We start from the raw sequence: 12,302 nt of genomic DNA on the forward strand, positions 1-12,302 counted from the left end.
GCAATTGTTCCCAGCTTAGAAATAACCGGGATGTCATGTTAAAAAGGCTGGAGTCCTTGCAGAGAACGCTACATAGAGAACCAGAGTTTCAGAAGGAATATGACACTGCCATTAGGAGCTACTATAACAAATACTTTGCTGAGAAAGTCACAACAGACAGTACAAGTGAACGTATCAAGTACTATATGCCACACCGAGCAGTAGTGTGACGCGACAGAACTACGACTAAAGTACGGGTGGTATTCGACCCCTCTTTTCGTGCTTCGGACTCATGTTCACTCAACGACGTCTTGTGGACAGGGCCAAATTTGAACCCCAATATCCTCGACTTACTGCTTCAAGTTTCGCAGCTTCAAGATTGGAATTTCCGCCGACATTGAAAAAGCATTTCTTCAAGTGTCGCTGGCTGAACATGACCGCGATGCGTTTCGTTACTTCTGGTTTGAAGAAGGGTATTCCAATATTGAAGAACTGCGCATGACAAGGGTTCCTTTTGGTGCCTGCAGCAGTCCCTTTCTCCTTGCTGCAACTCTGTGACACCACTTCCAACTGGTAGAAGACAAATACCCTTCTACTGCCAAACTATTGAAAGATAATTTCTATGTAGATGACTTGGTCATCAGGGCACCGAACAAAGAAGAAGTGCGGCAAGTCGTTAGTGATTGCTTCAGTATCTTGAACGAGGCAGAAATGCATCTAACAAAGTGGACGACAATTGATGGACACTAACGAAACTTTTACAATAGTAGAGACTTAAAGGTACAGTTTGATGCAGAAAACGAAAAGAAGATTCTTGGTCTCGTTTGGGATGCCGACAAAGACATCTTAAAGCCATCACTAACGAAGATGCTTGAATCATTGAGCGAACAAAAGGTTATGAAGAGACAGACCTTAAGTTTCGCCTCACTTATGTAGGATCCTTTTGGATTCTTAGTGCCGTTTGTGCTGGTAGTCAAGTTATTTATACAAAGGCTGTGGTTAGGGAAATGCGCCACTTCCAAAGTCCCTTCTTATAGAGTGGACAGCTTATAGAGTGGACTAAAGGCCTCAGAACTGTTAATCAGCTGGAAGTTAAGAGACGTTTTGGTCAAACCCTCCTGGACAAGAATGTGCAGGCTACCGTCCACGCCTCTAGTGACACTAGCCCAGTTGCATACGGCGCTGTGTTTTACCTTCAGATACGAGACTTCAAAGGAGCCATAACAGTTCAGCTACTGCTAGCAAAGTCGAGAGTTGCACCTCTACAAAAGGTAACTGTGCCACGATTAGAGCTGATGGGTGCCCTCGTTGCAGCTCGACTAACTGCAACAGTGAAACATGCTCTAAATCTAGAGGGCATTGAAACAGTTATGTGGAAAGATTCTATGATCGTGATTCATTGGCTACGCCATTCAGCGAAATGCTGGGAACAGTTTGTAGCAAACAGAGTTACAGAGATACTCACCCTAACTGACTTGAACATGTGGCAACATTGTCCGAGTGATCAAAATCTAGCCGATTTGCTGTCTAGAGGATCCACTGCGAAACAACTTTTACAAAGTTCAGTTTAGTGTAAAGGACCAAACTTTCTCTACACTGAGATGACACTCGACAAGCCTCGCTACACTGAGGATACAGTCGAAATAGAAGGAACTGCCTGTACAGCAGCAGCAATTCAGGATACAGTCGGCTTAGAAGAGGAAACTACGTGTTTGAAAGCAGCTGCTCGACCAGTGCTTACAATTGTAAACATCAACAACTACAGCTCTTATAACCGACTGATGCGTATAACTACGTGGATACAAAGATTTGCTAGAAATTGCAGGCACACAGACGCCAGAAAGAAGGGACTTTTACATGCAACTGAAGTGCAAGAGGCTGAAATTTACTGGATGCATCGAACACAAGATAAGTATTTGGACTGGTTGTCAGCGGAATGGACATTATACTCCAGCGGTTCAGACCATATCACGACGAATTAGGGCTTCTTCGTTTGGGAGGTCGTCTTCAGTTCAGCAACCTCCGGGAAAGTTCCAAGCACCCCATTCTGCTTCCTGCTTCAGACACATTCACAAAGTTGTTGGTTAAGAAGGAACACCAACGACTTTTACACTCTGGACTCAGTTTTCTTTTGACTGAACTTAGAGAAAGCTTTTGGATACGGAGGGCCAGGCAGGTTGTAAAGAAAGTAATTCATGAATGCACAGTGTGCCGGCAATATTTCTGCAAGCAGTACTCAGAGCTGAGCGTGTTCAGCCCTCTCCATCTTTCGAAGTCAGCGGTATCAATTTTGCTGGACTGCTTCTGCACAAAGATAACGGAGGACCAATGAAGAAGTGTTATATACTCACCTTCACATGTGCAGTCGTCAGAGTGGTTCATCTGGAGCTTGTCACCAGTCTTACGACAAATTCCTGCTAGCATCTAAACGATTTGTGGCACGACAAGGAATTTATGAGATTGTATATTCTGATAATACAATCTACAAGACATTTAGAAAGGCCTCAAGGGAGATCCAGCGACTTTCTAAATTAATGAAATCACAGGAAGTACAAACGTATTTCGGAAGTCACAGGACCATTTGGAAATTTATCACCGAACAAGCTCCCTGCTGGGGAGGATTTTGGGAATGACTCATTAGATCTGTGAAGTCTACATTGAAGAAAACACTGGGAAATAAATAACTATGAAAAACTTTCAACCACGCTCTATCAAGTTGAAGCGACGATAAATTCACGACCGATAGCATTTGTGTATGCAGAAGCCCCTGAAGCAATGCCGCTTACACCAGGTCATTTCCTTATAGGCCAAAGATTGACTATGCTTCCTCCAGACTTGTTGAGCACAGCATCAAAAGAGACACCGTCGTCACGCGAATAACTTCAACGAAGATGGAAACAGAGAACATGTGTTAAACAATCTCTGGAACCGGTGGCAATGAGAGTACCTCCAAGAACTTCGTTCAGCTCACACTCAGAATTAGTGAAGCTTGGAGACATAGTACTGATAAAAGAATTAAACTCACCAAGACAATTGTGGAAGATGGGACTAATGACAGAATTATTTCCCGGCAGCGACGGCAAAGTTCGCTCATGCAAAGTACGCACTTCTAGTGGCAACACATTGTGGAGACCGGTACAGATGCTGTACCACCTAGAATCTGCTGGACAAGCTTCGTCTTGAAAAGAAACAAGCACACAGAAATCGTTTGACCGGGAGCTGTTAAATATTATGTACCAAAAAAGAAGAGAAGACGACGAAGTTAGAAGCAAGCGTAAACCCGAGCGTGCGCCTGCATCTCTTCTTCTTTTTGCAAGCGTCGAATAAACAAGACGTTCAGTACTTAGACTCCGCTTCCTGGTTTTCAACAATGTCCCCTGCATTTCATTGTGGCAGCAAGCCTAGCATGCAGACCCATTTCCAGGCTGGGCTGCCTTACAAGACCTCTCGAGCACATTTGTTCCCGGTTCATTGAATGCATTGCGAAACCAGTGAAATGGAGCCTCGCTTCCATTTGTGGCTCACAAGTGTAGTACAGTATGACATGTTAGTATTAACCATAAACACAGTGATATTGATGTGCAGGCTCATGGCCCACCCATGCGATTCCTACTCATGGGCATATGGCAGGTGGTGACACTGCACAAGTACGTTGCCTGCTGGCTACTTTCGGTGAGTATTGACATCCATGATATGTTATATCAGCTCATTCTGAAATTGCAGAGGGGAACATTGTGGGTGTCCGACGCCGGTATTGAAAGCATTTTCATCGCTATATTTTTAATTTGTGCATTCAAGCTTACTTATAACAATACTGGCTTTAACAATATATCTGATATAAGAATGAGCAGCAGTAGCACTATGAACGTTTCTGTCTGTTTTGTGGTAAAATAAGCCGCTTACTACAGCATTGCCATTCCACATTATTGGTTATAGCAAGTAAATCTAGCTACTAGATGTCTGTGCCAAATGAAAAAGAAACACAGAATCGTGAAAAAAGAAAAGAGCGAGCCACCTACATGCCACCATGCTCCTTCACAGTAGCGCCAGCCTTGCTCACCCTGTCCCCAACAATATGAGCTGGCGAGTGTCGGCGAGGGCAGCTGTCAGAGCTACCGTCCAGTGTTTCGGAGGGGTCGACTAGTGCTTCTTTTCCAAGATTTTGCGTTCCTTTTGCTTTTGGCAGAGATGCTTAGTAGCAGAATTTAATACTTACTTTGTCTATTAAAACATTTTGATGACTACCTCTCTTTGTTTTTTTCTGGTAACCTTGTTAAACAGTTATTGGTTGCAACAATGGAATTTTCTTGGCACGTGAATATTGTTATAACTGGGTTCGGCCATCATAACAAAACCTTACATTTCTGTCAAGTTATCTGCACTGATTTAAAATATGTTTGGGTGTGTGAATAGCAGCTTTGTTGTACAGCCTTTTCATTAAAGGGCCCCTCACCAGGCCTCATAGCAAATTTTGGTTATATGCTGAAAGTTGTTACGTGTCCTCTAGGGAGCATTCTGCCACGAAAATTTTTCAAATCGGCTCATTAATAGCCAAGATAGAAACATTTCAGTGCCGCGAACCCATGATTTCAGGAGGAGAGCTCCACTGCTTAGCAAGACACTCTCTCCACCGTCCCCGTCTAGCCTCCGTAAGCGAAATTCCTTTTCTGCGTTCTCCCATACCGGACCTCGAGGATTGCATGACACATACGTCGCGGCCCCCGGCTTCATTTTTTTTCCCTTTTTTTTTTCGGCGTTGCGCACGAGCTGTTGTGATTGTCTGGTTTCGCACAGCACACAATTTTGTGTGCTGTGCACAAGGACACATGACTAGCGGTATAGTTCAGTGCTACACGAATACTGAGTTACAACAAGCGGATCGCAGAGCATGTGGAAGACGGTAGAAAATGGCATAGTTTCGGTACCTGCACATGTGACTGCATGACCATGCGAACAAGCAGACGAAGCGGAAGTACATCTCTCGCTTCGGTGCAAAGTAAAACAAAAAACACGCAGACATTCTGTTTGTGCGTTTTATTATTTCTCTAAACTTCAATTCGACAATTCAAGCAACAGATCACACAAATAACAGATGGTGCCTTGAGTAATTCTCGAAGTCACGTTTCACCAGGAGCGACGTCACACTACGAACCTGAGTACATAGGTGCAGGGACATGAGTACGTCACCGTCCGGCTTGTAGCGCAGCAGCCGCCAGGAGAACGGAAAACGGCGTTTGGATTTCAGACCTTTCCGCGGCACGTGGGGATGTAATTCTTTGCAGACACGATCGTTGGTGCACATTGTATGCTCTGCACCTGTCAGCTCAAAATAGGCAGACCTGGTGAGGGGCCCTTTAACATTTTTCACGCCATGGTATTCACAACAACGGACAGTTTCTGTCATTGCACTGCACATTATAAAAACATGCTTTATTAAAAAACATGAAGGTAGCATTAGGAACAACTAACCATATCGTTCGCAAATTCAGGGCTCTTCAGAGCATATGCGGTCAGGCATTGTCATGTAAAGTTTATTAAATTGTTGGTCAATTAATATTTGTGTATACCTTCGTGACCCAACCAAACGTATGTCATTTCTGGTGATAGCAGAGTGATGTTTTCTCTAGTTTTGAGTTTGGGTGCCACTATTGTACGAGATGTACTGCAATAAAATCTATTCTGATTTAATGTAATGAGAGGATGCAGGTGCTGCAGTCACAAATAAGGCCAAACAATACCCACTGCTGAGTGCCATGTCCAAACATTTTATCCCGAGTGACTGTTTTTAGCCAGAAAAGTCTGGGAGTGACACAGCGAGCTCTAGTACATTATGTGCATTGCGGGTGGAATGAAAGTTATCGCATTTCAAATGCACAAACGTTTCTACGCTTGTCCAACGAGAAAACCGTCTGTCCGTCCATTTTGCAAGACAGTTGTTTTCAAGATAGAACCTGCAGCAATGAGCAACTTTACCTTCGTGCTGCCTGTCGTTTCAAGGTGAACGAAGCTGCGAGAACACAGTGCTCACGGAGCTCTCGGCACACGTTTCACAGATCGCTTTCAAGATGCAGGCCCGCACGTCTCTCTTCAATGCTAAGCAAGTGGCAAGAACTAAGCGCGCCAAGCTATCAGCAGCCGGTACTCTCTGTCGGCATCGCACATTGCTTTCGCGATATGGCCGGAACTGCTGGTTCTTGCCTTCAAGATATGAAGGCAGGAACCAGTGGCCATGCCGATCATCAGAAAAGCCGGGCTTTGTGCGCCAGGGCAAAACCAAGATGGTTGAAGCCGCTGACATTACCGAGCTCTGGGAGTATGTCGCTACTGACTATGAAACAGGTGGTGCTTCGATGGAGGAGTTCCTGAGTGCAGATAGCACTGCCTCGTTTTGCAAAGGGATCGTAAACAGGGCGGTTGTTGTCATGACAGACGGCGGCGTTGTGCGATGTAGGCAACATCAGCAGTGGCAGTGACAACAAGGTTGACACCAACCGCAATGCTCATGCAGAGTATGCTGTCTTCGATTGAGTCGCTCATTGATTTCATATGCACTAAATTATAGCCACCGGTGTTCGCTTAGCAGCTGGACATGATTCACTCGGCGGTTGTGAACCTAAAACTTCAGCGAAAGCAAGTTCAGATTTCTGGCTATTTCAGCATGCCTAATGCTTGATACGGTGTTTAGAAATATAAATGTTTTATTTTTAACAACCTACTTCCTGCCATGTCATTTTGTATCACAAGTGGCAAATTTTGTTTCAAAGTTACAACGGTATCTTTGACAGCTTTTTTTTTTTACAGCAGTCCAGATATAGCTATGATCGGTTATAACTACTGGATTTTTTGTTCTTCTTGATATCACTGTAATTCATTGTGAGCCACCGTTTTCATTTCACCATGGCGTCGACCGTGTTTTTTTCTTTTGTTAAAATGCGGCAGCTAAATTGGCTGGTTGACCACTCTAGACGAGTATGATTCAGACTGTACATGCTACCTCACCGCACATCATCATCAAACATTACCGAAGTTCTGAAGTGTCCTCAAATCTTATCACTTTGGTTGCATTCTTGATAGACTTGCTAATAAATCTTGAGTTTAGGTGGCATTTCCAGCAAACTCACCTTTTGCTGGTGATTTTTTTGCTCAGTCCTTCGAGATTGTCACAATTATGAGCTATCCAAAGGTGCTATCTCAGGATCTTCACAGTGCCAAATGTGCTGATTTGTGTATAGCATTGGTATAACTAAGAAATAAAACTATGGTGGGTGTTGTGTAGTTTCTATTTCTGTGAGCCACCATTACTGTGGGCAGTGGCTTAGCGCTGCCAACTCTTGAGTGAACCAAGTACCTATAATTTCTATATCTAATTTCTATACGTAATTTCTTTATCTTACCGTGTCCTGATATAATCATCATCATCAGCCTATTTTATGTCCACTGCAGGACGAAGGCCTTTCCCCACGATCTCCAATTACCCGTGTACTGCACCAACCGATTCCAACTAGCACTAATTTCCTAATTTCGTCGCACCGCCTAGTCTTCTGATAGTCCTGATATACAGTTCTGATATAAAACAAAAAATGGGCAGTATTCATTTACCGGACAAACATGATTACCTGTACAGATAGTGATACTGTGAATGGTTAGGGCCTAAAAAAGAACTAGAACCATGAAAAAAATGAAAGAACAATGTGAAAATGAGCTGTTGAGCATTATAAAAAAAATCTAGTCTATTTACTCTTATTCAGTGGAAAAATAAGCGTAAGTCAGGACATTTGGGTGCCTCGACTGAGTTTAGGTGGAAGATGAGATACTTGCTCAAAATTCAGAACTGTTCTACTGAATTCAGGATGGTTGGCAACTCTAGGTGGGCAGTATGGCTGGTAAGAATTTAGAATCGCAGCTCATCATCATCAGCCTATTTTATGTCCACTGCAGGACGAAGACCTCTCCCTGTGATCTCCAATTAGCCCTGTCTTGTGCCATCCGATTCCAACAAGCGCCCGCGAATTTTCTAATTGCTCCACTTAGTCTTCTGCCGTCCTCGACTGCATTTCCCTTCTCTTGGTATCCAATCTGTCACCCTAATTGTCTACGGTTATCTAGCCTGCGCATTACATGACCTGCCAAGCTGCATTTTCTTTCTCTTAATGTCAATTAGAATATCGGCTATACCTGTTTGCTCTCTGATCCAGACCGCTCTCTTTCTGTCTCCTAAAGCTATGCCTAGCATTCTTCGTTCCATCGCTCTTTGCGCAGTCCTTAATTTGTTCTTAAGCTTCTTTGTCAGTCTCCAAGTCTCTGCCCCATATGTCAGCACTGGTAAAATTCACTGATTGTACACCTTCCTTTTCAATGATAATGGTAAGCTTCCAGTCAGGAGCTGACAATGTCTGCCATAGCCGATCCAGCCCATTTTTATTCTTCTATGAATTTCCCTCTCATGATCAGGGTTTGCTGCGAATAATTGACCTAGGTAAATATACTCCTTTACCGACTATAGAGGCTGACTTGCGATCTTGAACTGTTGTTCCCTTTCCCAGTTATTAATCATTATCTTTCTCGTCTGTATATTAATCTTAAATCCCACTCTTACACTCTCCCTGTTAAGGTCTTCAATCATTTGTTGTAACTCGTCCACAGTGTTGCTGAATAGAACTATGCCATCGGCAAATTGAAGGTTGCGGAGATATTCGCCATCGATCCTTACTCCTAAACCTTCCCAGTTTAATAGCTTGAATACTTCTTCCAAGCACGCAGTGAATAGCATTGGAGAGATTGTGTCTACTTGTCTGGCTCATTTCTTTATAGGTATCTTACTATTCTTGTGTAGAATAAAGATGGCTGTGGAATCTCTGTTGATAATTTCCAGGGTATTTATGTAAGCTGTCTGTACTCCTTGATTATGTAATGCCTCAATGACTGCTGGTATCTCTACTGAATCCAATGCCTTTTCGTAATCTATGGTTTATTGTACTCTGCATATTTCTCGATTACCTGATTAATGACATGGATGTGATCCATTGTAGAGTATCCCTTCCTGAATCCAGCCTGTTCCCTTGGTTGACTAAAGTCCAGTATTGCTCTTATTCTATTCGAGATTATATAGGTGAATATTTTATGTAATACTGGGATTTAGCTGATGGGCCTGTAATTTTTCAGCTCTTTAACACCTTCCTTTTTGTGGATTAGTATAATGATTTCATTCTTCTGGGACCCTTTCAATTGATAGACACTTCGTATAGAGAGATGCCAGGTTTCCAAGCATTATGTCTCCTCCCTCTTTGATTAAATCGACTGTTATTCCATCTTCTCCTACCGATTTTTCCTGTTTCATTTCGTGCAAGGCCCTTCTGACCCCATCTCTAGTTGTAGGGGGAGTCTCTGCAACCTGTTCATTACTGCTTCGAATGGAAGTATCGTGGCTCCTCTGGGTACTGTACAGGTCAGTATAGAATTCTTCTGCTGCTTTTACTATACCTTCGAGATTGATGATGATATTACCCAACTTATTTTTCAGTGCATACATCTTATTTTGTCCTATGCCAAGTTGACTTCTCACTGATTTCAGGCTACGTCCATTTTTTACAGCTACTTCAGTCTTTCCCACGTTATAGTTTCGAATATCACTTATTTTCGCCTTGTTGATCAGTTTGGGCAGTTGCGCGAATTATATCTTATCTCTTAAGTTGTACACTTTCATTCTTTGTCGTTTCTTTATTAGGTCCTTCGTTACTTGGGAGAGCTTGCCTACTGGTTGCCTTGGTGCCTTGCCTCCCACTACAGTAGCTGCCTCTGAAGCCAGCCTAGTTACGGTTTCATTCATTAGTTCTATGTCATCATCTCTCTGTTCTAAGGCTGCATATTTGTTTGCAAGTACCAGCCTGAATTTGTCTGCTTTTACCCTTACTGCCTCTAGGTTAACGCGTTTCTTCTTGACCAATTTTACTCTTTTTCTCGTCAAATTGAGGTGAATCCTACCCTCACTAATCTATGATCACTGCACTTTAACCTACCTATCACTTCTACATCCTGCACTATGCAGGGATCGGCAGAAAGTATGAAATCAATTTCATTTCTTGTTTCACCATTGGGGCTTTTCCAGGTCCACTTTCTGTTCTTACGCTTCGTGAAGGAGGTATTTATTATTCGAAGCTTATTCCTTTGGGCGAATGCTACCAATTAACTCTCCTCTAGTGCTCCTAGAATCAATGCAGTTGTCAAATGCTTATTCACCGGCCTGCTTTTCCTCAATTTTGCATGAAAGTCGCCCAGGACTGCAGTATACTCAGTTTCCATTTTTCTGATCCCTAGTTCAACATGCTCAACGAACTGTTCTATTTCTTTATCATCGTGACTGGAGGTCGGCGCGTAGGCTTGTACTACCTTTATTCTATGCCTCCTGTTTACTTTTGTTACGACTACTCCTGCCCTCTCATTAATGCTTCTAATTCGTCAATGTCGCCCGCTATGTCCTTATGGATTAGGAATCATACCCCTATTGCTTGTCTCGGAGTCCATTATAGCAGGGGATGTGGCCGTTAGTCACCACTGTATAAGTCTTACCAGTTCTTCCAGCCTCGGTAAGGCCAGTGATATCCCAAACAATGCCTAATAGTTCCTCAAAGAGTGCTGCTAAGCTAGCCTAACTCGACAGAGTTCGGGTGTTAAAGTTTGACAGGGTCAGTTTCCATTGGCGGCCGCCTGTCCGGACCCAGAGATTCTTGGCACCCTCCACTGCGTTACAGGTCTGACCGCCCCTTTAGTCAGGTGCTGTGCAGTTGCTGGGGACTGAGGGTCATGGTTTACATTTGGGAGGGGGTGGCCGCATACTGCACCAGAGAGGCCAATTCGTGTTCTGGTGAGGGAGTGTCTGTTGAAGCTTAGTGGGCCTTTCTAATTTGGTTGTACCTGGATTAGTATAGCCCCACTCGTTTTCGGCATTTTTTGCCGGTGTTGGGCGTCGCTCCAAGCCTGCAGATGTAGTGCACTGGAGAAGGTAAAATTCACACTCACCGCCATCAGATTAAACAAAGAAAGCCTCCTTTAAGCTACCTTAAGCGTCTTTTAAGCAATCAGTTAGACATTGTTTGCACATTTTGTGCGGGGAATCTATTGAAGTCCCTTTTACCGCAGCACTTGCAATACTTGTAATTTAACAGTTGTGAATATGCACTCGCAGCTGTCCAGGGATAACTGGTCTTGCTGGTGATGGTGGCACTATAGAGGTGCATGAAATTTTTACTGCTTTGTATGTCACAAATGTGCATCTTATTTTGGCTGACGAATTTGTATACTGTCATGTTGTAATGGCGATGAAGATAACAGTCGCAAAGCTGTGAATGATGAAACTAACTTTTTATTGGGCGAACCTGTGCCCACAAAAGCAAGTTGCACTCAAAGCACAATGATAGCGGCGAACACAGTTGACGATTGTCAAAATCTGATCTGCAGGGCAAGCTTGTTCTCTTGTATACATCAGTCATCGAAGGTTCCAGAATAATTGCTGGTGCCTTCCATAAAGTACTAGACAATTCGCGTTGTGCATACAATCAGATTACACAAGGTTTGGTGACAGCTGGCAAGGGATAGAACCATCGTTAACATTCAAGAAACTTATGATACATGCAGGCGTGTCTTGCGCTGAGCGATAACGTTTAACCTTTGTTAGCCGGTGAAAAGGTGGTCACCTGAGAAAGATAAACAAGTACACGTGTCAGTGCCCCCTTCTTAAAAAAACAAAAGCATCGTCCCGATGCTGCAAACATACCAGAACAGAAAAAAAAAAGAAAACAAGAACACACCTAGCAATGAAAAAGTAACAAAGAAACAGAGTGCCAAAGTTTGTCAGCACTGGTAGAAAAGCTTAGGCTGCACAACATGGTCTATTTCAGGTTGTGAGTGGTGGCGCTGTGATAGCAAAATGCCGTCTGGCACGACCTCATGGTCCAGTGTGCCAATTCGCTGGATGATCTTGTAGGGTTTGAAGTAGCGTCATAGAAGTTGCTCACTAAGACCTCGTCGGCATATTGGATTCCAAACCCAAACACGGTGACCGGGCTGGTACTCCACGTATCGTTGTCGGAGATTGTAGTGCCAGCAGGCCCTATGCTGATTCTTGATGCGCAGGTGGGCGAGCAGTCGGGCTGTAAACAAACTGCAGTGTCGAGATTCCCTTAGCTTTGTCGGTGATGTCCAGCAGCATGGTGTCGAGAGTTGTCATTGGGTTCCTTTTGTAAGCCAGCTTGAATGTCAGCGAGAGTTTTGTTTAGGCAGTTCTCCTGTGGCTTGTCCAGCTGTATTGTAGAATCACTTGCGTGAGC

The 12,302-nt window shown here is 43.6% G+C and overlaps 1 protein-coding gene across 1 annotated transcript in view; it reads left to right on the top strand.

Moving 5' to 3' along the window:
- The window catches only part of nes (lysophosphatidylcholine acyltransferase 3 protein nessy), a 236,698-nt gene that overhangs the window by 173,734 nt on the left and 50,662 nt on the right, over positions 1 to 12,302 (top strand). The window contains exon 9 of the mRNA XM_075686866.1: positions 3,565 to 3,651. Within this exon, the coding sequence (XP_075542981.1) occupies positions 3,565 to 3,651 (87 nt within the window). The remainder of the gene's footprint in view (positions 1 to 3,564; positions 3,652 to 12,302) is intronic.

The sequence above is a fragment of the Dermacentor variabilis genome, chromosome 3 (genome assembly GCF_050947875.1).
Source record: "Dermacentor variabilis isolate Ectoservices chromosome 3, ASM5094787v1, whole genome shotgun sequence".
Taxonomy (NCBI): domain Eukaryota; kingdom Metazoa; phylum Arthropoda; class Arachnida; order Ixodida; family Ixodidae; genus Dermacentor; species Dermacentor variabilis.